This window comes from Macaca fascicularis, chromosome 12 (genome assembly GCF_037993035.2).
Source record: "Macaca fascicularis isolate 582-1 chromosome 12, T2T-MFA8v1.1".
Classification (NCBI taxonomy): Eukaryota; Metazoa; Chordata; class Mammalia; order Primates; family Cercopithecidae; genus Macaca; species Macaca fascicularis.
In genome coordinates, this window is record NC_088386.1 from 133,251,284 (window position 1) to 133,277,720 (window position 26,437).

The 26,437-nt window shown below is 47.6% G+C and overlaps 1 protein-coding gene across 21 annotated transcripts in view; it reads right to left on the bottom strand.

The window, feature by feature from the left end:
• COL6A3 (collagen type VI alpha 3 chain) overlaps positions 1–26,437 on the bottom strand; it is a 92,130-nt gene that overhangs the window by 29,817 nt on the left and 35,876 nt on the right. For 11 of the 21 annotated variants that reach the window (XM_015433022.3, XM_015433021.3, XM_015433018.3 and 8 more), the window contains 19 exons: positions 25,302–25,901; positions 23,436–24,008; positions 21,140–21,748; positions 18,460–19,065; positions 14,980–15,594; positions 13,124–13,723; positions 12,135–12,472; positions 10,786–10,864; positions 9,685–9,830; positions 7,888–7,980; positions 7,268–7,321; positions 6,238–6,309; positions 5,505–5,531; positions 5,349–5,393; positions 5,178–5,231; positions 4,664–4,726; positions 3,957–4,022; positions 3,478–3,531; positions 1,042–1,077 (listed from right to left, as the gene is read on the bottom strand). In XM_015433022.3, the coding sequence (XP_015288508.3) occupies positions 1,042–1,077; positions 3,478–3,531; positions 3,957–4,022; positions 4,664–4,726; positions 5,178–5,231; positions 5,349–5,393; positions 5,505–5,531; positions 6,238–6,309; positions 7,268–7,321; positions 7,888–7,980; positions 9,685–9,830; positions 10,786–10,864; positions 12,135–12,472; positions 13,124–13,723; positions 14,980–15,594; positions 18,460–19,065; positions 21,140–21,748; positions 23,436–24,008; positions 25,302–25,901 (4,730 nt within the window). The remainder of the gene's footprint in view (positions 1–1,041; positions 1,078–3,477; positions 3,532–3,956; positions 4,023–4,663; positions 4,727–5,177; positions 5,232–5,348; positions 5,394–5,504; positions 5,532–6,237; positions 6,310–7,267; positions 7,322–7,887; positions 7,981–9,684; positions 9,831–10,785; positions 10,865–12,134; positions 12,473–13,123; positions 13,724–14,979; positions 15,595–18,459; positions 19,066–21,139; positions 21,749–23,435; positions 24,009–25,301; positions 25,902–26,437) is intronic. The other 10 variants (XM_015433023.3, XM_015433020.3, XM_074010565.1 and 7 more) reach the window with 3 other exon arrangements.

Sequence of the window (26,437 nt, forward strand, 5' to 3'; positions counted from 1 at the left end):
GGCTCAGGAGCCATGACAGCCCAAGGAGAAAGAAAAATAAATCTCAGAATCCCAAAATCACTAAGCCAAAGAGAAAAGTCAAGCTGGGAACTGCATCAGACAGAGCTGCCTCCAATTCTATTCTTAAATAAGATAGCTACAAAGATTTCTTTCTTTCTTTTTTTTTTTTTTGGAGACGGAGTTTTGCTCTTGTTGCCCTGTCTAGAGTGCAATGGCGCGATCTTGGCTCACTTCAACATCCGCCTCCCGGGTTCAAGCGATTCTCTTGCCTCAGGCTCCTGAGTAGCTGGGATTACAGGCATGCACCACCACTCCTGGCTATTTTGTATTTTTAGTAGAGATGGGGTTTCTCCATGTTGGTCAGGCTAGTCTCGAACTCCCGACCTCAGGTGATCTGCCTGCCTCAGTCTCCCAAAGTGCTGGGATTATAGGTGTCAGCCACCGTGCCCGGTCAGACTTTTCTTTCTTTTTCTTTTTTTTAAGATGCATACCTCCCTCACATTCTGCCTGCAGGGAAATTCCTTGTGGACAAAGGACAGACAGAACTGAAAGTCATCCCTCTGCTGATGGGAGACAAAGACATATCCAATTGCTTCCTTAGCCCTATTTTTCACTAAGCCTAACTAAGGCATAGGTGACTGTTGTAAACTGTGTATTCAGCGAAAGGCTAATCAGAGACTCAAAAGAATGCAACCTTTTGTCTCTTATCTACCTATGACCTGGAAGCCCCCTCCCATGCCTCGAGTTGTCCCACCTTTCTGGACCGAACCAATGTACATCTCACACATACTGATTGATGTCTCATATCTCCCTAAAATGTATAAAACCAAGCTGTGCCCCAAACACTTTGGGCAGGTGTCATCAGGACCTCCTGAGCCTGTGTCACAGGCATGTCCTTAACTTTGGCAAAACAAACTTTCTAAATTGATTGGCATCTGTCTCCGAAGCTTTGGGTTTACAGGAGAGTATTTTTCACTCCTGGACTGGGCGGCATCTGGGCTGTTTGAAGAGAGTCTCCCAAGGGCACTCCATGAGGCTCACCTTAGCTCCGGGGGGTCCCCTTCGGCCAAAGCCACCCTGTGGAAGAAAAAGTCCCACAAACCGTGAGGGGGAGCATGGGATGCTGGGCATGGGGCCTAGAGCTCTTTCAGACTTCACCCTCTTACTCTGCGGTTACTCAGGGGAATCTTCCCAAGCACCCACACTGTGCCAAGAAGCAGAAATCACGCCTCATCAGCCCTGGGGAAACTCGCACACACAGACACCCTTCCTCCACCCTCATCCGGGTGAAGTTTTGCTTCCTTACTACTCCTGTTAATCACCCAATGGAAGTTTTGAGAATTACTGCAGACCTGCCAAGCGAAATAATGACTCCTTTTGGCTGCAAGATCCCAGCCAGTTTCAAATGAGGAATGTGAAAAGGGAATGTCAACCTGTCTATTTTTCTTCCATCTTCCCAACTGTAGTGAGAAGTCATGAAATACATTAATTATAATGGAAGGGAGTCCTGAGTTCTCTAGGTGATCCTGGCCAAACACAACACACACTCGGTTAAGTAAAGTATCTGAAGTGCACACATGTGCACCTAAACGTCTCGTGTACTTAGGTAGGGCTCATGACTTGGCAGCATCTTCCTGGATGCTCCAGAGGTGACCTTTAGTTCAAACATGTGGGCTTACTTCACAAGTAATCCATTAATTTCCACCTCAAAATTGTTTCCTCGGCAGTGGAAAGGTTTGGGGTGGGACTCTATGAATGTCCTGGGCGGTCTTTGCAAAGTTAGGGTTGGTGTTGCAGAGGCTGTGACCCACTAGCTCTGTTGTGAGGCTCGGCCATCTGCTACATCAACCTAGGAACCTCACTCTCCGCTTCCAGTTGACCAGCCCAGTGATCTGCGGTGACCAGTTTGCCATTATTCACTGTAGTGTCACCTGCTTCAGTGGAAGATCTTGGCCACCTTCCATGGAGAATTTCAGAGAAGGGGACACTCTTCTCCTCTACAAAGCAACAATATGGACTGGCCCCTCCCAAAACAGACATGCCAGAGTTCCATGAGAGTCCACCAGCACTCAATGATACATTGCTCAGGCCAGAGGCCGCCTGCGGAGACTCTAAAAAGCGGATGTAGGCATGCGGAAGCCCAGCGGGAGGGACACATTTCAGCTTGGCCTGGGCCTGGCACTGTGGTCCTAAGGGAAGGGGTAGCAGGCCGTTAGGCCACAAAAAGAAGAACTGAGTCCTCAAGAGCCCATGACTGAACCTGAATTCAAATCCAGTTTCTACCTTGTGTGGAGAATTGAAATTAATTGTATGAACTACTCAATTTTAAGTCATTTCATGAAAACAAGGTTTGGCTCTGCTCACACGTTGAGTTGTAATAGCCCATTGTAACATTTGATGAGTATTTCTTCTTTTCCATTATATAGCTTCTTTTTCATTACGTAGCATTATTCAAAAATAATGCTCACTTCCAAGCAGTTGATCGAGGTCTTTGCAATTTATTAAAAATAAATAAATAAATAGTGCTCAAACTTTTTAAAATGATATTTTTAAAATTTCTATATTCTTCTGAATTTTCAAAGCAAAATGGTGCCCGTAGTCCTTCATTTGATTTTGGTGAGTCTCTCCTTTTGAAAGCCCCTCACCCCAGCGTACTCTACTGGTCCAAGTGCCGGCGCTGAACATGCCACTGCCCCTCAGGGCGTGGCTGAGGGCCCAGTTCCCAACACCCAGCCCCAGCTTGCAGCCTTTGTGCTCTGTTCACTTCTGAGCAGAGACCTCTCCTAGGCACCCACCAGCATCCTGAATTTCTTCTGAGGGTTTACAAACTTCTACACCACTGCCTCCCTGAGCAGGGGTCTTACCTCCCAGCTACAAGGAAGACCCTGGAAGCTTTTGGATGACTTCAGAAAGATCATTCACATCACTTTGACTTTAGCATTTCTTCAACAAGACTGAGGATTAGGCATACAAGGAACTATTCTGCTACAGATATTTCTGAAATGTCTTGAAATTGCAAGATGCAATACACCAGAAAAGAAATAAATCTAGTTTTGTTATTTCACTTACAGCATCCCCCCAAAAACCCACAGATAATTACAAAAATAACAGATCTACAACCCCCTCAGCCTTCTTGCCCCTTATTCCCTCCCTCCCCCAGTATTAGGATTTCCATTTGGGTTTCTTAAATATTTAGTTGGATCAAACCTGGCCCGATATTTGAAAGTAGCAAAGATATTATTTTTAAAAGTATCTTTCAGTATGTTTTTGGGGAGAGCAAGAATTGGCGAGAGAGAAGAGATGAGGCACCAAGGAAATTATAAGAATGAAAATAGATTGGAGTAACAACCGTTTCAGAAATCCTTTTACATTCACTCAGTAAAGAGCTGCGGAGTAACCATGCACCACGTAATGTTGGGCAGATCTTAGGGCACTGAGTATTGCTGCAGAGCTCCCCAAAGTTCTAATGGCACTCACATTCTTCCCAGTTTCTCCAGGTCCTCCAGGTACTCCGTCTCTCCCTGGGACACCCTGGTGGGGGGAAAATTAGCATGAGATTCTCAACTGCAGAGAAGAATGTCTAGCTCTGAAATGTTGCACAAGACATTGCAGGGAAAGGGGTCGATTCACAGAGGAAGAGCCCGTCTGCAGGACAGTTGCACACTTTGCCAGATGCATTGGACTTCAGTACACTCCCACCTCTACAAGCCTTTGGCTTAACAAGCACCTTCCGTAAATATCTAAGAGGCACAGATTCTGCTGAAAAGCCCCACTTAGCAAGGGTCACTCTGGTTCCCCACGGAGACTTCCTTCATGGGGACTCTGCTCCTAATCTTAGGCTACTCAGGAGTGTTAAAGGCCACGTCTTTGGCCTCTGTGGCTTCTGATGAGCCGAGGACCATGTCCTTTCTCTAGCCCTCAGTACAGGGAGAATCTAGGAATGTGCAGCGCCCTACCATGGGGCCGAGGTCGCCGGTTTCTCCTTTGGGTCCTCTCTGCTGGCTGTCTTGTCCTGGGTTACCCTGAAAGCGACATGGGAAAGTGAAATGAGCCACATATGGAAGGAAAGAAGCTGCCACTGGACTCAACGGTCAGGGAAATATTAGCAAGGACCTGCATGCCAGGCTCCGAGGGACAAGCCCGTCGGCCACAGCCCATCCAGGTAACATCCATGTAGCTCTTACAGAATCTAATCACGGGATCAGCAAAGCACTCTTAGCCCCAAACAGGGGCAGTGGTTCTTCCCCAGGGAGGAGGACGCCCCAGGCTCACTCTTGCTCATCCTTAGCTACAGAGGCAGGATGGACTGGAGGAGGAGGCTAGCATGTACTGCTCATTTGCTTAACGGTTTTACAGAGCCACAAAATGAGAAAAGCTGCAAACTCTTCTCTTTTCCAAAAGCAAATTTAAAGTGCCCTGATACCACATTTTTGGAAATTTCTCAGATATTTGTATTACAGGACTTGCAAATGATTATCTGGTTAGCAACAGAACAAATACATCTCCCCAAACCCCAAAACTGCAAGAAAAAGACAAAGCACATATTTTATCAACATGTTTTAAAGCAATTTCAAAAGTAGAATTCTTCCTTTCATCTCACATTCCCAACAACCCTCTTCCCCAGGCTCAGGTCTGAAATCGTCAATAAAGAAATCTTCTTTACCGGGTCCCCTCGAATCCCCACGTCTCCTCTTTCTCCTTTCTCTCCTCGAGGTCCTTTATCACCCTAAACAAAAAGCACAAGTGAATGCTAAAAACTAGATGTTTCCATTTTTATCTCACCCTAAAAAATCACATTCTTCAAATCATAAATCTTAACTAGAACAATGTTTACAATTTATTCATTCACCATGAAGGCAAATTCACTTCCACATATTTTTTATTCGTTTAGTAAATCCATGAATATTTATTGAGGACCCACTTTGTGCCAGGCACTGGGGATTTATTTACAACAAAACAAACTCAGTCCCTGCCCTATGGGACGTGATCTCCAAATGAGAAAATGTACTGTAATGTGTCAGAGCTGAGAGGGGATGTCACGGTGCACCCACAGGGGAAGTCAGGGAAGGCTGCCTGGAGGAAACGGGATTGACATATATGAGGAAAGGAAGTAACTATTCCCTAAATGAAATGTTGATATTCTTTCCATAATAGCAGCACTGTGGAAATACACCTACCCTTCTTCCAGGATTCCCTTTCTCTCCAGAAGAACCAGGCAATCCTTTGTCTCCCTGCCAAAGACAAGGATTAAAGGTCACACCTGCTGCAATTTCGATCATAGACTGAGTTGTTAGTTTCTGGAATCTTCAGAACCAAAAGCAGTTTGGACTTAGAGTAAAATCACTTACATCTTCACCGTCTAGACCATCCAGTCCAATTTCTCCTATTTCGCCCTACGAGGAAATAAGGCAGACAGGTAAGTAGAGAAAGCTATTCTGTCAAAGGAAGAAAAGAGAAATGCTGGGAGAGTTTTCCATTTATAAAACAAAACCAAGCTTGCGTACCTTCTCTCCTGGGAATCCCCGAGAGCCCTGGAAGGCAAGAGGACAGGGGAAGCATTAGCTCTTCCTACAGGGCTGGTCCCTTGGGCAGAAGAGGCCGAGGGCTGTTCTCCCGCTCCACCCCATTTGAACGCTGCAGTGTCTGAAAATTTAATATTAGAGTCCCACCCCTTTGGATTCCTCTCTTACCACCACGTGCGGTGTTTTAAAGCTAAAACTCGAACTGAACGCTTGGGTGGTCTTGGCTCCCTGGGTAGGGGGGCGGGGGGCGGGGGCCCAAAACCCAGGGCAAGGAGCTGACTTTGTAACTCTGCAGCCCTTCCCTTCAGCACCTGCCTTCAAACTTCAGCAAACAGAGAAGCAAGTTCACCAGCCTTCAACCCCACTGCTGTCCTCTCAGTCCACTCCCTTCCCCGGCCGCTCCCACGGTCCAGGGCTGGGCCCGTGGGCACCAGCCTCCCCTCCACCCTGACCCATGTTCTTTCCTGGTGAGCATTTCCTGGCTCCTTCATGTTTCCATAGGAAACTATTTCCCCACTCTCAGGTTCCCCACCAGCTGCAGCCCCTACTCCTGAACCCACCCCGCTCAGAACTGCCTTCCCATGAGAGGTCATGGGCTGCTGAATGCTGAGGTCAAGAAACCTGGACCGGTGGCCTCCCCTCCTGGCAGCATCCAGAGAAGCTGCGAGTCACCTGACCCCTCCCCACACTAACACGCCCATCACCCACACCTCACCTTTATTCCTCTCTGGCCCGGGCAGCCCTGGAAACCTTGAGTGCCGTTCACACCAGGCGGACCCCGCTCACCCTATTGTGAGAGACAAAGGCGTTTTGCAAGCTGGAGCCCTTCATCACCCTGTCTCCGCCGGGCTGGCAGCAGCGTGAAGGTACTGTGAACAGCATGCAGCAGAAAGCAGATTGCGCCATGGGGAACGTCGATTGAGGCTACATGAGCCAGGGAGCCTCTTGGGTTCCTGCATGAGGCCTGGCCTGGAACCTGCAGTTCGCTGAAGGAAATGAGATCTGGGAGGGAGGCAGTGCAGACAGCACTGCTCTGCGGGCTAAGAGTGGGCGGCCCCCAGCACCGTGTCTCTGTGGGTGCTGAATCCTGGGAAGACCTACTGGCCCGACAGCTCCTCCAAGTGATGCTTGATTCCCAGTTCTCTAGCCAAGCCCTGCCGGCTGGGCCCTGGTGACCGCACTGTTGCTCGTGAGCCCCTCTGTCCCCTATCCCAGGGCTGGACCTTGATCTAGTGTCCCAAAGCTCGCCAGACAGGCGTCTATCCTGGGCATTGCTCCCATGGACCCTGCTACTGGGGTCTGTCCATCCTCAAGACCCTCGGACACTGATGATCTGATCCAGCACATTCCCTCTGGGGACTGCCCTTAACAGGGTAACCCCTACAGCCCTGGTGAGGTTTCCTACTATGCCCTCACCCCTCAGCTCACTCCCATCTCTACTTGCATGTCTTAATCTAGTAGATACTGGGTGTGCAAATTCGGTGTCCCTCTGGCTCAGAAACCAATCAATTCCTCCCTCTGAAATAGAGTAAGAACAAATCCCACCCTTCATGCCCACATTTGTCATACTTCAATTACCGTACTTAGACATCTGGGCAAAGTTGTTAAGAAAATTAGAAATTAATTTTTCTCCCAAAGGGAAAGCCATCAGCAACTGAACAAACGATGAAATCCACAATGCAATCCCAATGGGTAAGGATCAAGGAGGGCGTGAAATTTTAGGAACTAAAACAACTTTTACTTACGGGTCCACCCTCATCACCAGGATAGCCTCGGTAGCCGTCTTCTCCAGGAATACCCTGAAACATAGTAAATCAGGTCCTTTGTTAAACCCCGTGGTCTTCTTTGTTCTAGAGTAAGGATCCCTGGGTCCCCCCTTCATTTGGCAGAGCAGCACTAAAACTCAGCATGGCTTTCCCTGTTACTGCTTTTCCCCTCACTATGCCATGTCATGATTCTGTCTGTCAGGATCTCAAAGGCTCCTGCTCTGCCAAGAAAGCCTGTTAGTTCCTACTGACTCAGAGCAAATGCTACGAGTGCCGGCTGCCATTGGCAGCCAGGCTGCTGTCAGGGATGCCAGCTCACTTTAACGTTATTTTATGAAATGAAGGACCAAGATGTTAAAGCACAGTTCCCCTTATCCCGTGCAAAAGGAGGGTTCCGCCTGAACCAAATTCACTGGGAGAGGCCCCAGCAGAGTAGCACATGGGGTCTGCCCCTCAGAGCTCCTCCTTCTAACATAAGATATGGTCTCTCGTCTCCTCCTTCATCTCCACACTCTCCTGTTAGAGAAATTACCCCACCAAAGTAATGTTAGACTTCTGATAGTTCATCTCAGGGGTGGGCAAGGGTAAAGCCACCATACCTTTGGCCCAATGCTGCCGATGGGCCCACGGTCTCCCCTCTGCCCAGAGCACTTGCAGGGAACCCCACAGCAAGCTTTCTCGGCAATGTTGTCCTACCAAAAGGAAGAGAAACCAAATGTTCAGATCTCAAGAAACGCCCAGCAGAAAATCACAAATATGCTTTAAGGGTCAAAATCGGATGCGTGGGGGTTTCACAGTGAGAGATGAAGTCCCTCCAGGTGACATTTGCTGGACGGCTGATCAGCAAAGTCAGGAGGGCCCAGCTCCTGGCAGTCAGGGTGCAGGTGGGAAGTCACCAATGGGAAAGGAAAGAACAACCAAAGTAAGATAGATCTTATGCACAATGTCACCTCAGGCTGGACCTTATTTCTAGAAGTTTCCATCGTCACATCTTAACTATAACTTACATATGTTCCAGTTCCAAAGTGCAAAGCCAAGCAAATGGCAGATGGCCAAGACCGAAGGTGGTTCCAGAACAGAAATCCATGACCACCCTTCCTTGGAACCAGGGTGAGAGTCACGGGATATGGTACCAGCCCAGAAAGAGGCTTCCAGAGCAGCCCTGGTGGGAGCAGGCACAAGTGGTCCTGGCCTCAGAGCCACAAGCTTCTCAACTCCGGGTCACACAGACACCCTCTACATTCTCATCCCATCCGGCCCCTGACCTAATGTGAGAAAGAGCGTGCCCAAATACATTTCCATCTGCTAACTAATGGTGGGCACATGCACTTTCTTCCAATGAGGTTCCAAGAGCTTTCCCTTTCTCCCATGTCCCAGATTTGTGAGCTAACTCAACCTACTTCCACCAGTAAAAAAAATCCTGATTCTAGCCCTGCAAAGAAGTAGGGAAGAAAGGAAGGAGCAGGGTCCATTCATCCCATTCTCATAGCCACAGTCCATTGTTGCTACCACCAAAGAACCTCTGAGTTAGGCCGGGTGTGGTGGCTCACGCCTGTAATCCCAGCACTTTGGGAGGCTGAGGCGGGTGGATCACGAGGTCAGGAGATCGAGACCATCCTGGCTAACACGGTGAAACCCCATCTCTACTAAAAATAAAAAAATTAGCCGGGCATGGTGGTGGGCACCTATAGTCCCAGCTACTCAGGAGGCTGAGGCAGAAGAATGTCGTGAACCCAGGAGGCGGAGCTTGCAGTGAGCCGAGATCGCGCCACTGCACTCCAGCCTGGGCAACAGAGTGAGACTCCATCTCAAAAAAAAAAAAAAAAAAAAAAAAACCTCTGAGTTCGCAGCTCAGCCCCACATCTCCCCAGTCTAAACCCAGGAGGTCATACCTCCAGCTGAGAGAGGCTGGCCCTGGGCAGAATTAGAAGCCTCGGAGGTAGCTTCGTTGACACAGAGGGAAACTAGAGAGGACAATTAAAGCACTTCACCCAGAAACAGTCTTTCTTTTCCTGCATGTTCTTGTTTTTATCATGCAAGATTTCAGATGTCCTTGGCACAGTTTCCTGTTTGAGGATGGCCATCTCAATGGTTTGCATCCCAGCAATGGTGTTAAAAGAGGCCATTGCTAAGGGAGCAGAGAAAATGCTAAGGCCACAACCTCAGTGCGCCTAGGACCCCCTTCCAGATCACTGGATTTCCAGCGATTTGCTATCTCCATTTCCAGATTCACAAATGTTATGGCAACAAGGCAGTTCCCAAGTGAATTAAATAAATTTAGTTATCCTCCAGGCACCCCTCCCCCATTCGCCTGATAATAATTAACTTCATTCTCTTGAAATGCCAAAAGGTGTGGTATCTAAACTGGTTTGTGTATAAAGACATAAAAAACTCACAAGTTGCTCCGCTAGTTCATAATCCAAGTCCAGCAAGTTAAGCCTCAGGGGCCTGTCATACATGAACCCTCGCCCAAACTCCAGATGCATTAGCCGCTCCAAGTTGGCCACTCGTTCAAGGCCCACCAGGATCAAAGCGTGGACACCTGCAAAGAAAGACACATTTAATACGGCTCACCTAGGCTGGTGGGAACTGCAATGTCCTTTTTCCTGACTACATTTTTAAAGAAAACTTCAGTGTAAAATTTAGCTTCTAACTTGAATATATTTAATCAAGTTAATTGGCTACTCTGAATAGTTGAAATACTGAAACTTTGGACTCTGCTGAATAATTGTTTCCAGTATGTCAAGAACTAAACCTATTACCAAAACTATAGGAAATGGCATCCATGAAGTATATTCATGCATGAGTTCTCAAACTCAGGCCCTCTGTAACACGAGTATGCTGTGGGAAGAACTGAAATACTAACACCTCCAAAATCAGATAATAGCAGCCTCATCTCCATTGCTTGGGAAAAGTAAGCTAATAAATAGAACGTTCTTAGGATAAACTGCGCCTCTGTAATGGCATCCACTTTCTGATAGTCAGTGCTGCCAAATACCAAAGCAAGCGAACAGTCAAGTATCACATCTGATAACAGGAGTGGCTGCTTTCTGGTCACCTTATGTTTGGTACATCATTGCTTACATTATTTTCTTTGTATTATTTAGGTGTATTGTTATTAAATGTTGAACTGTTATAACTGCAAACCAAAAATAGAGCAATGTATTTTTGTTAGTAATTAATTCCTAGTTTATATGATGAAGATAAATGAATCAATATTTCAAGATCCTTTGCAAACACATCATGCTTTCTGAACATTCTACCACCTGAACAGCCACAACACAGCAGTAAAGCTGTCTAAGTACAGAAGGAATTTTTGTAAGCTCCATCCCACAGCTCCAAGTGGGTGATGAAGGGCCATGATGCTGGGAAGAAGAGTTTCCCAAGACGTGCTGCTCCCTCGGGGCACTGCCTTAGCAGAGAGGTTCTCTCCATCAGAGCAGCACACCTTGCCTCACAGGGGTTAACTTCTCATGTTTAAAAGCCTTGGCACCTACCTTCTTGGCGGAGGTCCTCAGATGCTCTGTGTAAATCAGCCAGATCTCCATCTGCTCCATCAGTAAAATGAATGACCACCTGAAGATAAGAGAGCTGTCAAACCCCATGCAAACGAAAAAGGACTGCTGATAGAAAACTGCTGACTATTGCAGACTGCTGATAGAAAACCGAGAGATCAGCTGTCTCAAACCCTTCGTTTTACACTTAAGGAAACTGAGGGCCCAAGTTGAGGAATGATTACCCATGTTCACAGGCCTTTGATATTACACTTAAAATGGAGAAGTATATTTGAGTGCTTAATTTATTTTTTAAAAAGACAAGCAGCAATGACAATAAAAGCAATTTATCTCATTCTCATATTTCTAAGATGTATTTTCTGCAAATAATGTGTGTGTGTGCATGCATGTGTGTGTGCATGTGTGTGGGTGCATATGTGTGCCTGTGTGTGGGTGCATTGTGTGTGCATGTGTGTGCATGCATGTTTGTGTGCATGTGTGGGTGTGTGGGTGCATGTGTGTGCATGCATGTGTGTGCATGCATGTGTGCGTGCATGTGTAGGAGTGCATGTGTGGAGGTGCATGCATGTATGTTTGTGCATGTGTCATGGGCTAAATTGTGTCCCCTCAAAATTTGTATGTTAAGTCCTAACCCCCAGTACCATAAGAATGGTACTGTATTTGGAGATAGGGTCTTTAAAGAGGTAATTAAGGTTAATGAGGTCATTAGAGTGGACCCTAATCTAGTATGACTGATGTCATTTTAGAAGAGAAGATTAGGACACAGACATGCACAGAGAGAAGGCCATGTGGAGACACAGGGAGAAGACCCCTGCCTACAAGCCAAGCAGAGAGGACTCAGGAGAAACAGCCCTGCCAACATCTCGAGGATGTCAAGCCTCCAAGACTGTGGGAAAATAAATGTCTGTTGCAAAAGCAAGCCAGGCTGTAGTACTTCATGATGATCCCTAGCAAACTCACATAGTGTGTGTGTCTACACAATATATATGCATATATGTACACACATGCATGCATGCACACATACACACAGAGAAATGGAAGTGGAGAACATACCTCACTGGACTATACCTAAACATAAATCAATCACAAATTCAACTCATTCAAGTTAAACTACTGATTTCCAGGATCTTTTTAGAGCTTGAGTAAGACTACCAAAATGAGGAAGATAGTACATGACATTAGATCAGTTAATAAGTAAGGAATTTTCCATATAGGCACTAACAATCCAGTTAAACATGAAGAGGATTTAACTTGGGGGAAGGGGCTTCCTCCTTTCCAGTAAAAATCTGGAAATTGCCCAGGGAGCACCCAAACCAAGGGGCCCCACGGACCTTCACACTGTCCGGCGAGGACTGTCTGAACTTGTTCTGATAGACTTTCAGCGTGTCCGCCGTGAGGACATAGGGGTGCTGGCTGCGCATGTTCCGGAACTTCTCGAGCATCTCTGGCTGGTACTCATCAAAGTCAAAGGCCTCCACCGGGCCCGAGGGCGTGTTGGCCACCACTGACACACGCACGGTGGGCGAGCGGCCGCCGCTGCAGCTGACCCTGTGCATCTGGCTGATTCTGTTCAAGATGGCGTCCACCTTGGACTCTAAGCCTTTCTGGGCCACAAATACATTCTGGTCTCTAGAACCATCAAACCCCAGAATCACATCCAGATTACAAGCTGGAAAGGAGAAATGCAGGTGATGAGTTCTCAGCTGGGGCTAAGGAGATGAACTCTACTTATACCAGCAACAGGGACAACCCAGGCAGAGGACCAGGGCATCGCACTCAAGTGCAAAATGAGATCCTGTGTGTGTGAGCTTTGAGAAGCAATTCAATCCATTCCTCTCACAGACAGAAATGAGGGTGGCTGTTAGGTGCCAAATGATAAGCTATTTTTTAAAGTTGACTTTTTTGGTATTGTTAATTAACTTTGGAGTAACAATACACCATCAGTGTTTAGATTAATCCCAAGGTTGTGCTTTAAATTAAAAGCACTTGAAAATCAAATACTCTGATCTCAAATACTTGATCTAATAAATCTATAAATAGAAACAGGAATCAATAAATCTGAATTGTTTGAGGGACTAAAAAATAGGGGAGAAAAGTAAATCTTACAAAAGCAAAATACAATAGACTTCTATTCTTATCTTGGAAGAACACCCTAGGTAGTGGTGAGGTGGGTGTCAGGACCAGTCCCATTAGGTATAAGTAAATGTATGAGGCAAACAAATGACTAAGGACTCCAGAAGTCAGCGCCAGGGAGCAGACAGCTAAAGAGGCACAAACATCAATAGGAAAGGATAGAAAATATGCATATAATGGGAGTTACCTTTGGCAACGTCAGTCACACCAGGGCACAGGGTTTCGTGCATCGCATCATGCAAAGTTTCTAAAACTTGCTCGCTCAGTTCGGACAGCTCCTGGACGTTGCCCACACGGAATGCCGTGGCGCTGTTGGATGCTATCTTTCCAACCTCCTCCGAGTCGATATTCCTCACTCCAACTGCAAATACTTTGACCCCCCTCTGGGTGAGGGCCAGGCTCACGTCCTGTGCATCTTCCGCCGACTTTCCTCCCGTGATCACAAAGGCAATCTGAGGGACCCGCTGGTCCAGGCGGCTGCCTGCCTCAGGCACGAAGTGGTTCACCCGTAGGTGCTCAAGGCCCACCTTGGTGTTGGCATGTCTTCCCCCTTTGTAGACCACTTTGTTGATGGCGTCGATAATCTGCCTCTTGGTGGAGAAGTCCTTCAGGAAGAATTCGTCAGTGGGGTCAGAGTTGTACTGGACCAGCCCCACTTGGATGGAGTCACCATCTTCATAAACTGTGTCCACGATTTCAGACACAAAACGAAGCACTTCCTGGAAACTGTCCCTTCTGAAGTTGATGGAACCATCCAACAGGAACACAATGTCTGCTTTCTTCTTCTCTAGAAGTGATTAAAGTGAAAATAAGAAGAGATTGGGTCTCCAGATCCAAAGGTAAAATTAAATAACTGAAATAAAACATTCCTAATAATTTATTCACAGTGAAACCTTAACTCAAATCCATGCCTCTCTAGTCTGTAGTTCCTGAATTTGCAGCTCCCAAACATGCTAAATATAAGAAGATGAATGATAAATCCTCTTAAAAAGGAAAGGAGGAAAATTATTTGATGTCACACTCTGTGAAAACTCAGTGACAGAGAACTTCAGTTATCCCGTACAAAATGTCATTGTGACAAGAATTCAATAGGGACCTGGCTTTGACATCTGTGATCTCAGGTGTTTTAGGAAATGCCACTAGAAGCTTCCTTTGTGGTCAAGAATTTTAAACGGTGCCTGGAAGTGAAGAGAGGTGTATTAGGGGCAAGGCAAGGAAGGACCAGGAGAAATAGATTGGAAAATAGGAAGAGATCCCATTAAACCTTGGAGGATGGTCTAAGAGTTTTTTGGGAGCTGGCTGAATATCAGTGATGTCGAGGGTAATCTCTTCATTATAATCAAGCAATTAAGACTGGAGTAGAGAGGAGGAAGTATGAGAGACAGTATGAGGGATGTGAGATGTGCCATGGGCAGTCTGATGGGGAGCAGTGAGCTAGGGAAACAGGCATATGGCTCCCCCTTGAAGAACCAACCCTAATGGTTTGCTTCAGATGTCTACACGGCAATTGCCTGGAGGAGGGGCAAAGAAAAATATGGGCTGGTGGAGAGATCCACTTTGCTCTTGCAGCCCCAAAGGTGAGAACCAGGAGCACAGGGTAGAAGCTGAGGTGGACGGCTGCAAGTCTTCCAGGGAGGTACTCCCTGATGGTCCCACCAGGACAAGGAATGAGGGAACCCAGACTATGGTGGGCATCTGGCCACTGGGCATGGGCCAACTTCAAAGTCATGTTCAGTGGGGCATGGACTGGCTGATTTCAAAGATGCCATCCTATGCTGAGACCCAATGAGTTTATAATTAACTCAGTGCAACACTACAGAACCTTTCAATGGGGCTATGATTAGTCTCAGGAGTGATGGAAGATCAATAATATGCCTCCTTCTGCAATTTCAATGGAACTACTTTTCCAGTATTTAATTTCTAATATTATCTGCAGAAACAACCCAGAGAGAAGAAAATTATTTAAAAATGACTACTGAAATTTTTTAATTTAAAAAAAATGTTGATGTCACATTCTGCAGTCATGGGTCACACAGCATGTACCTGGCCGCGAAGGAGAAGGGGTGGCAACCCCGGGAGGTGCAGGAGTGGCCGCAGAGGTTCCAAATGAGGTCATGATTCTTTCTTCTATGTTGGGAAGCTCTCTGAACTCTCGCACTGTGAAGACCAGTCTGGGGTCATTGGTGATGGTCTGCAGCTCTGCTCTGTCGATGTTCCGGTCTCCTACTCCTAAACTCACAATCCCCGAGGAACGGATCACCTGGGCAAACCTGGACACGTCATCCTGGGATTTTCCACCCAGGACCAGGACCAGGTGTTGGGGCACCCCGTCTTCTATGCGACTCCCCGCAGACTTAACAAAGAGGTTTCTTGCCACAAATTCGAGAGCCCTGCCAGTGTTCAGTGGGGACCCCCCTCTGAGCCTCAGGCGCCGTATGGCGTCCAGCACCGGGGCCTGGGATCTGTAGGTCTTCAGGTAGAATTCTGGGAAGACATCATTGCTGAACTGCACAACCCCAACTCTCACTTTACTGGGGCCAATGTTGAGTCTTCGAACAATCCTGCTAACAAAGTCTCGAATATGTGCAAAGCCATCTGGCCTAACGCCCTCAGAGCTGTCGATCAGAAAGACGATGTCTGCAGCATCACTCTCAACTGCTACAGATCAAAGAAGAAAAAGGGAAACGTTCAGTGTGTAAGTAACCCTCGCCTGTGTTTGGTGTGCACCTTGCACCATAATCTTAATCAACCTTAAAATTATATCCCAAGATGCATGTATTGTTTGTATCTTGGGCTTTTCGAAATTAGCTGTTAAAAATTGGACCTTTTACACCAAAGCAATTTCTGCTTCTTGAAATATTTGAAGTTATCCAAAATGTGTCTTTCTGAATTTACTCTATTTAAATTTTGGCATTGTGGTCTGGGTTACTACTGATTTCTAAAATGTAAGCAGCTTTTAGAAATCAATCCTGGGCTACCATAATCTACAGAATCATGAACTGTTGCTACCAGAAGAGACCAAGGACACTGGGGTCTACATCTTTGTGGCACAAGAAGAGAAACAGCTGAAGCCATAGGTCCTTGCCTTGTCCAAAGCTATCACTTAGCAAGCGAGATCCCTGAGGAGCCCAACACCAGCCCAGCGTGCTGCCCAGGCTCAGCCCATGGGAGCAGGGCACATATAACACAGTGCCATATCCAAGGGGTCACATTTATGCTCCCCAGGCATTTGCGTCCTCGTATTTCCTTTTTGCTCACACATCTTTAGCATTTATACAAAGTTTTTATTTTTCGCTATTATTCCTTCTATTTCCTTTTCTTTCCTTTTTTTTTTTTTTTTTTTTTCCTGAGACAAGGCCTCTTTCTATCTCCCAGGCTGGAGTGCAGTTACACAATCACAGCTCACTGCAGCCTTGACCTCCCAGACTCAGGTGACCCTCCCTCCTTATCCTCCAAGTAGCTGGAACTACAGACATGCACCATCATGCCCATGCCTTTATTTTTAAAATTTCATTTAAAAATTTTTTTTTGTGGCCGGGCGCGGTGGCTCAAGCCTGTAATCCCAGCACTTTGGGGGGCCGAGATGGGCGGATCACGAGGTCAGGAGATCGAGACCATCCTGGCTAACACGGTGAAACCCCGTCTCTACTAAGAAATACAAAAAAATAGCCGGGCGAGGTGGCGGGCGCCTGTAGTCCCAGCTACTCGGGAGGCTGAGGCCGGAGAATGGCGTGAACCCGGGAGGCGGAGCTTGCAGTGAGCTGAGATCCGGCCACTGCACTCCAGCCTGGGCTACAGAGCAAGACTCCGTCTCAAAAAAAAAAAAAAAAAAAAAAAAAAAAAAAAAAAAAAAAAAAAAATTTTTGTTATTTTTTGAGATGGGGGTCTCACTATGTTTCCTAGGCTGGTCTTGAACTCCTGGACCCAAGTGATCCTCCTGCCTCAGCCTCCCAAAGTGCTGGAATTATAGGCATGAGCCACAGTGCCCAGCTTCCCCCACCCACCCTAATTTTCTTTACATTAGTGCATTTTTTTAATATTATTTTTTTGAGACAGAGTCTCACTCTGTCGCCCAGGCTGGAGTACAGTGGTGTGATCTCGGCTCACTGCAACCTCCACCTCCCAAGTTCAAGGGATTCTTCTGCCTCAGCCTCCCAAGTAGCTGGGACTAGAGGTGTGTGCCACCATGCCCAGCTAATTTTTGTATTTCGCGTCGAGATGGGGTTTCACCATACTGGCCAGGCGGGTCTCGAACTCCTGGCCTCGTGAACAGCCTGCCTCAGCCTCCCAAAGTGCTGGGATTACAGGCATGAGCCACCACACCCAGCCTAGTGCCTTTTCAACAATAAAATTAATCAAAAGATCCTGAGAAAGATGAGCCACATTTTCCTGTTAGTCAGAATTTTAGGTACTCCTCAGATGCCATTTTATTAAACTTGTATGTTGCCACTCCACACATTCCAACCTGCCCTTTGCCTCATACACAATTGGTCTATTTACAGTATAAATGCAGCACAGTGGAAGCTGAGCAGCTCCTGTGATGGAGCTGTTTATTCTAAGAAAGAGAGAATCAGCCCCGCATTGGGGAGCTGGTCCAGCACACACGGCCTTGGGGTTCTTCTGTAGAGCACACATGATCTCACAGAACCCCCACAACAGACAAGTCCACTGTGTGATCATGACAGGGCAAGATGAAAATGAGAACACATTGTAACCCTATCTGAACACAGACAAAAAGAAAAACATGGTGCAAACCACAAAAAGGACAAAAACACCCCCTATCCTGGTTAATAAGAGTGACTGCTCTTCTCAGTCTATACCAGGGCCATCCTGCTTCTAGATAAGACTTAAGATACAGCTACATAATCACCTCCGCATCTTGACAACATCCAATCCAGGCCAAAGTTCCATTTCTTTAAGCCTTCCACAAAATGACCTGCCACCAGCTCAAGTCCCCCCAGTCCTTCCCACCACCCTCCTATGGAGATGTCCCATGCTTCGCCACAGTATGCATTCTCCCTGGATTCTGTGAGCAATAGACCCGACCTGCTCAATCACAGGTGTGTCCTGGTGGGGGCTGGCTGGTGGGCATGAAGAACATAACGGTGCTGGGCACAGTGGCTCACGCCTGTAATCCCAACACTTTGGGAGGCCACAGCAGGTGGATCACTTGAGCTCAGAGACTTGAGACCAGACTGGCCAACATGGCAAAACCCCATCTCTACAAAAAATACAAAACTTAGCTGGGCGTGGTGGTATGCACCTGTAGTCCTAGCTACTCAGGAGGCTGAAGTGGGAGGTTGACTTGAGCCCAGAAGGCAGAGGTTGCAATGAGTTATGATCACGCCACTGCACTCCAGCCTGGGCAACAGAGCCAGACCCTGTCACAAAGTAAAAAACCATAAAGGTAAGGGCACACAACCTTTATTTTAATTTAATTTATTCTGAGTACCATGGCCTCTGAGCCTGTTATTTTTCATATGGAAAATACTCCAAGGAGAACTTCCGACACCCGCATCTCACCTGGAGGCGGATAGCGAGTGCTGGCTAGGAGCTGCTGGATCTGCTCTGAGGTCAGGGTCGTGATGGGCGTCAGCAGTTTCTGCTCCAAGCTGGGCAGCTCCCTGAAGGTGTTCACCGAGAACACATATTCGGGGCTCAGTGAGATCTTCACCAGCTCCTCCTGGTCTGCGTTTCTGGCGATCGTCAAAGGGGCCACGCCAAACTGCTTGAGTTCCACCGCCGGGTCATCCACCTCATCGTCGGACTTTCCGGACGAGATGAGGACCAGGAACTGTGGGACGCCCTCTTCGATGCGGCTCCCCAGGGGCCTCTTGAAAATGTTCCTGGACACATACTCCAGGGCACTGCCCACGTTGATCTGCCGCCCTCCCTTGGGCCTCAACCGCTGCACCGCGTTCTGCACTTCGTCCTTGCTGGAATGGGCGTTCAGCAGGAACTCCACCTTGGGGTCATCACTGAACTGGATGACAGCCACCCGGGTGGTGTCAAAGCCCACATCCAGGTAGTCAACCAGCCTCTCTATGAGGGTGCGGATGTGCTGGAACTCAGGCCCGGCACTTTGGGAACCATCGATGAGAAAGACCACGTCCCTCTTGCCGCCAACACCTGCGAAACAAATGTGAGCATGGCTTCACCTTCATCGTCACTAAATTCTTAGCGTTCATGAACCACTGCCCAGTTTGTCATGGAGTCACAGGCAGGGCATCCGAACACCAATCACCACTGTTAAAAGTCCAAGAAGTGGGAGTCCTGAGTGTTTCAGTGTTTCCATGTCAGAGAGAAGGGGAGCAAAGGATGAAAAACCCGAGGGAGGCAGAAACCGGAAGAGCTGCCTCAGGACTAGTGAGGATGGTGCTTTGGAAGGAGGGGACCTGCACTGCAGCAGGTGCTGCTCGGGGACCTGAGGGTCGGCCACTGGGCTTCACTGGAGGCAGAGGCCTTATCAGATGGAGTGACCTCAACTGGAGCACTTGGGGGAGGAGCAAGGATGAATGACAAAGGAGGGTGGGCTCAGAGAGGCTGAAAGGAAAGGAACTTTAGAGTATAGATAAGTCTTTAGAAAGAGACAGGTGCTGCTGACAGGGGAAGTAGAGCATCAGAGAGGGTGTTTATGAGAAAAGAAGCAATGCATTTTATCATGGATGGAACCATCCAGTACCGTGGAGAAAGGGTGGCACAAGAGCAAGAAAGGGAACTGCAGATGGTGCCACTGAGCAGGTGAGAGGAAAGGGAGCAGAGGAAGCGGAGACAGGCCACCCACGGAACCGTGGGACGACGTGGCCGGGGACAGCTCTCTTCAGGTTTACTTGCATTTTCTTGGAGAAATGGGGCTCAAGATTACCAGCTGAGGGTCAGCTGGGTCAGGAGAGGTGTGAGAAAAGCCTCCAAATGGGAGAAGAGGGAAAGAGGGAGGCCGTTCTGGAGCGCAGGAGAGTGAGTGGGCGAAGAGCCACAGGGTTGTGGAAATGTACGTTCCTGACGACAGAAGCTGCACCCGCACTGTGACAATATTCCCAAAGTCCATTCTCGGCAACCTGGGGCCAAGACACAGCATAACAGAGGCCTCCTGCAGGCAGATACGTTTTGGAAATGTTGCATTTCCTGTCTTGTGTTGGAGACACACAAAGCACATTAATTAGGGAGAAAGAACATCTCTTTCACTTTGTTTATCCCCCTGTTGCCCAAATTTATCCTACCACAAATGCTTAGGAACATCCCACAGAAACCTGGTGGGCCACACTGCTCTCTGCCCCGGACACCAGCGAGGAGAAACCAAGTCCCTCTCAGTTGCACCAAATAGTCCTCCTTACCACCCTCATCACCCACTGGATCCTGCGGTGATTTCCTTTCACTTGCTTTTACTCCTTCCTCCGCTCCTCCCACCTTTCCTTCTTTTCTCTCCTCTTGGAAGGGCAGGCGAGTGAGTGGGTACAAGGGAGCAAGGCCGCATCTGCCTCCTTCGCCACTGTGAGCCCCCCCCACCTGAGTATCCTGGGAGAGTGGCCCTTGGAGGGCATTCATCGAGAGGTGGATATATCTTCCCTCCTTCCTTCTCAGCACCAGGGCTCCCACCATTTTTTAGTTTATTGTACCAGGCCTACAAAGAGGGAACAGGAAGAAGGAAATAGAACTATGGTCATAAGAGCCGGGTGGTCTTCCTGCCAGTTAAGACACTTACTTCTCAGCACCAAGCAAAGTCAAAATCGTCTTCACACCTTAGCTCCGGAGATACCAATATTTCAGAGTCTATGTCCCAGCTTGCAGAGTGTCTCTAGTCAGACTCCCTCCTGCCTCACAGAAGGCTGCTGCCAAACCTACCAGGGGAACTCAGGACTGATATGGAACAGGCATTATCAGTTAGACGGCCCCTCCCTTCGGATATCCAGACAGAAGCCTTCATGCAAAGTTAGGGAGTCTGAACTCCAAGCTGCATATATGTCCCTTTTGGAGAATTTAATTTGCCCTAAAACATGAATCTTAGCATCTCCCACCTTGAACCTCTGCCATTTCTGCCCATCGAGGCCAAAAAGGGCATGCGGGTTCCTAAATTTTCCTGTAATTTTAGTTTTCACTTCATACGGCAGGAAAAGCAAAACTGAAAACACCTTGTGGCCCACAGTCCAGACAAGTAGCCCCAGACAGTGACACAGAGTGAGGACGCAAAGAATTCCCTGCGTACCTGGGCGCGGCAGAGGCTGCAACACCGGCTGCAGCCTGCTCAGCTCCTCGCGGGTAAGCTGCGTCACCCTGTCGGAGATGACCTGTTGGACGGTACCCAGCTGGCGAAAGGTGGGAATGGCCACGGCAAAGTCCGGGATGAAGGAGATGGTCTGCATCTCTGTGATGTCAGCGTTCCCGATGCCAATGCCGATGGGCACAGCCCCGCCCCTCTTCAGGACCACGGAGGGGTTCCGCACATCATCCCCAGACCTTTCGGCCGTGAGGACGATCAGCAGCTGGGGCACGCCTTCTGTTATCCTGCTTCCCGCAGAGCTGACCAGGATGTTCCTCAGGACAAACTCCAGGGCAGCCCCGGTGTTGGGGATTGGCCCTCCCAGCAGGGTCAGCTGGCGGACGGCGTTGACGACATCCTGCTGGTTCATGTATGAATTCAGGTAGAACTCAGGCCTGGTCCGGTCGCTGTACTGCACCACGGCCACGCGGACCCGGTCCTGGCCCACGTCCAGGCTCTCCACCACTCTCTGGACGAACTCTTTCAACAGAGGGAAGCCGCTCCTGACGCCCTCAGAGCCGTCAAGCAGAAACACCACATCCTTTTCGCCTGAAACTGGGAGGAGGACAGCCTGGTAACTCACACAGGCTTCATATCAGCGAGGTGGTAACAACTTCGTATCAGCGAGGTGGGCTGTACAACAGCACCCCAAGGATGTCCAAGTCTAAATCTCTGAACTTGAAAAAAGGACTTTGCAGATGTGCTTCAGTTAAGGATTTGGGGATGGGGGAATGACCCTGGAATTAGCCAGGTGGGCCCAATGGAATCAATCACAAGTGTCCTTATAAGACGGGGTAAGAGGCTCAGAGTCAGAGAGAAGATGTAAGGATGGAAACAGAGGTCAGAGAGGAGAGAAGGTGCCAAACTGCTGGCACTGAGGATAGAGGATGGGGCCAGGAGGCAAGGAATGCAGGCGGCCCCTGGAGGCTGGAAAAGGTGAGCAGATGGAGAATCCCTTAGAACCTGTAGAAAGAATACAGCCTGTTGACACCTTGTTTTTAGCTTAGCAACACTGGTTTCCAATTTCCAACCTTCAAAACTGTCAGATAATAAGTTTTTTGGGGGGGGGTATTGGGGGCGCGTGTGAACAGAGTTCTGCTCTTGTCACCAAGGCTGGAGTGCAGTGGTGCAATCTCAGCTCACTGCAACCTCTGCCTTCTGGGTTCAAGTGATTCTCCTGCCTCAGCCTCCAGAGTAGCTGGGATTATAGGCATCCGCCACCACACCCAGCTAATTTTTGTATTTTTGGTAGAGATGGGGTTTCACCATGTTGGTCAGGCTGGTCTCCAACCCCTGACCTCAGGTAAGGGCCCTCCTCAGCCTCCCAGGGTGCTGGGATTACAGGTGTGAGCCACCGCGCCCAGCCTGTTTTGTTTTTAGCCACTAAATTTGTGTTACTTTGTTATAACAGCAATGGAAAACTAATACACCAATATAGGGACCCCTTTTATTTTTGAACTTTTCAGTGCTTGAAGAGTATTGTTAGCTTTCAAAGGTGTATTCAAGAAAAAACTTGGGATGGGAGGAGAGATATGGGATGGCAGCACCTGCACAGCCACTAGCATTTTATTGAAGGGAGGTTTCAAGTGAGTTGCTCTAAGTCACAAGTGGGTTAATGGGAGGAAATGGAACCCAGATGTCAGAGTTACCATCCCAAGCCAATGGCCAATGGGCCCAGTAGTCGAAGGAGAGGCTCTGGAGTCTCCGCTTTTCATCAAAAGGCGTATAGGGGAAGTTAGTCTCTTCACTGCATTTTTATCACCGAATGAAAGTGGTTAAATGAAAAGTCATGGCCGTGTGAATTAGCAGTTGGGGGGTTTTAATGCAGAGTTTATGATGGAAATTTATCTGCCTCTTCTAATCCTTTAATTTTTAATGAATGTAATGAAGGACTGATAACAATATAACCATATGATATGGCTTTTATTATGCGTACAGTAAAAACTTTTTTAAAAAGGATTTTAACCACCGATATCTAAATCTTTGTAACATGTCTTACTATGAAATAATCTAATGCCCTTAAAAATACTCACCCTGATTCTCCTGCGAGAGCAGCTAGAGAATCAAAGGAAAGAAATCTCATATTCTATTGTTCCTGCTGAAACCAGCAGGCGATTAATTTTCCACCTTTCCTGTAAACTCAAGGAGGGCTTCTATCTGAGGACCAGTGGCCAGCAGCCTACCCTCAACTCATGCATTAGAGAACCGAGTGGCAGAAGCAACTAGCATTTCTCTACCGTACCTGGTGCTGGCGCTCCATTGTGCACTGATTTTAAGAGATTCACGATCTGTGGTTGAAGATCTCCAATCTTGGGAAGCGACTCCGCAGCCAGGATAAACGCTGGAGACAGCACGATCTGCTCTAACTCAGCAGGGTCCGCATTCTTGGCTTGGAAGATGAAAGGCACGACCCCACTCTGCTTCAGGTTACTTGCTGGCCCGTCCACACGGTCAGATGACCTTCCCGCGACCAGCAGCACCAGGAACTGAAGCACTCCATCCTCAATCCGGCTGCCAGCAGACTTCACAAAAATGTACCTCTGTGCGTAGTCCAGGGCGTAGCCCAGGTTGAGGGCTTTGCCCGTCTTGATCTTCATTCTCTTCACAAGATTCAGGATCTCAGGCTTACTCTGGTGCTCATCAAAACGGGACTCCACCTTGACATCATCGCTGTACTGAGCCACCGCAATTCGGGTCCCTTCTGGCTTCACATCGAGCTCATCGATAATCTTGTAGAGAAAGTCACGGACAACAGGGAACTGGCCCACAAGATTAGCTGAGCCGTCAAAGAGGAACAGAATGTCTCGCTTGCTCTCTGCAATGAAGGTAGGTTAGGATACAATGAGGGACAAGAGCACAACAGGCACCAAAGTGACTTCAGCCCAGCACCATTTGACAATGGGAGTTAGCATAACTCATCTGATGACCACTGTGCCAGCAAGAGAAGAGAAAACCCAAATTCATACCACTTGTCTTGAAAGTGTCCTATTTCAAAGCAGTGCATATTTACAAAACTAGTGACTAGATCAGCCTATCCCATCTAGCATCGTGCTTCTTCAAGAAACCAAGCCAGGGAAAAGCTCCACCGGGTTCTGTTCTTACATCAGGTGGCAATCACTCCAGGAAAACAGATAGCATTTTCAAACTGTTACAAATAAAAGTATTGAAAACATGGCACTTAATATACTTTTGCTTAAAAAATTGATCTCAATCTCTAGGGAAAAAAAAGGGGGGGTTGATATGAGTCAACCACTCTAAGATAACTGGGTTGCCATGAATCTGCTGTAATTGAATGATCAGATCATTAAATTTGAGGTTACGAGCCAAGACCCACAATAGTGCCCATTATTGCTGTGTGGGTCAGGCTCTTTGTCAGAGCTTCCCAATCTGTTGTAATAAGACAATAGGAAACACAGATGACAGGCCCTATGGTGCCACAACGTGTAATGTAAATATCATTCTCAGTTCAAACAACTCTTAGAGCTGTTTTGATTAGGTTTCAATGGGTTCAGTCTTGCCACTCGTTTGTGTGATGTTAGCAGACTGGTAGATCTAATACAACCATATCTTACCACCATAATAATTTGCAATAATAATAGTAAGTTAGGCTTCCCCTAGAAACCATTTTACCATTGCATGAAGACGCACCCTTTGTTTGTTTTATAACAAATAATTTTCTAGATACAGCAGATGTTGAACATTTAAAAATCATGTAAAAATAACAATTTCAATGTTTAAATAATCCCAAGGCATACTCATGTAAGAAAAATGTCCCTCTCTGTCTCTCTCTACCCCATGGCCCCCAACTCTGGATTCGAACTCTAGAATCCTCATAGTCATTAGAGGAAAAAAATCCTTCTGAATAAAGGGTAAGGCAAAATGGACAGAACGTAAGCTGGATGTTCTAGACTTTCCTTCGTGAATACCCTTTAGACAGAGTCCAACCTTGCTGGTACAGTGTCTCAAGTCCCCATTCAAACTATTTCAATGGAAGGGAGACAATTGTCTTTCTACAGTCCACAATGCTCTTGAGTTCAGACTGGCCAACTACCAGCCAGGGTGGTGCCTGAGGAAGAAGAGGGAGTTCCCGGCAACAGGGGAGGTTTACCTGGCTGGGCGAGTGGTACTTCCTCCACACCTCCACTAACATATGTGGTTAGGGGCTGAATCAGCTGCTGAGGCAAAGCTGGCAGGGAGCTGAAATCATCCATGAGATACACCAGGCTTGGGTTAAAAGCAATCTGCTCAAGCTCTGCCTTATTTGCCTGGCTAGCTCCCACACAAAAGGTCAGGATGCCCGCGCGTGTCAAGGCGTTGGCAGCTTGCAAATAGGAGTCCTCAGACTGCCCGGCTGTGAGCAGAAGCAGGAGCTGCGGCACGTGTTCACGGATCCTGCTGCCGCCAGCTTCCGTGAAGTGGTTGGCATGGACATAGCTTAGGGCTGAGCCTGTGTTCAGACCAGAACCTCCCTGGAGCTGCAGCTGCCTCAGGTGACCAAGGATATCTGACTTGGTCTGGTATGTGTTTAAAGAGAACTCCGTTACAGGAGTGTCACTAAATTGCACTAAACCAACACGAATATTGTCATTTCCAACATCAAGGCTGTTAACTAGGTTCATTACAAAGTCGCGCACATAAGGGAAATTGGTTTTTCCAACGTTGGCTGATCCATCCAAAAGGAAGATGATATCCCTTTTGTTTGCGTGAACTGCAGTGAAGCACAGAAAACAAAGTGAGACATAGACAACCACGGAGAGTTTTATCATGTGTGCCTACAACACGTGCACACATGCCAACATTTAGAACACAGAGAGAGTCAGTGTGGCAAAGCATGCCCGTCTTATAAAATATGGCAGATGGCTGCATATTTTCCTCTGGTGGTGGCTGGTGTTTGTGAGACATATTGGTAGCCGAGTTTACAAAACCAAATTGGCTCAAAGAGAGCTGCAACATCAAAGTTAGAATGTTTACAAACAACAAAAATGATCAGAATCCTTGAAACAAAACACTCCTTCCCTAAAAATGAATTCTATGAAGGTGCTGCATCATTCCACATCACTCATCCCAGACAGGTTTAAGTGTGCCTGGCTAGGTCCTCTGGGGCTCACCTCTATCCACTAACAGAGGGTCTTCCATCCATAGCTCAGAAGCAGTTAGCCCTGGGAACATGAGTTCCTTAAGGCTAAAAAAAAAGAAACAAAAGTAGTCTGGTCTCATATTGAAGTCTTCTTCAGACTTTCCTGT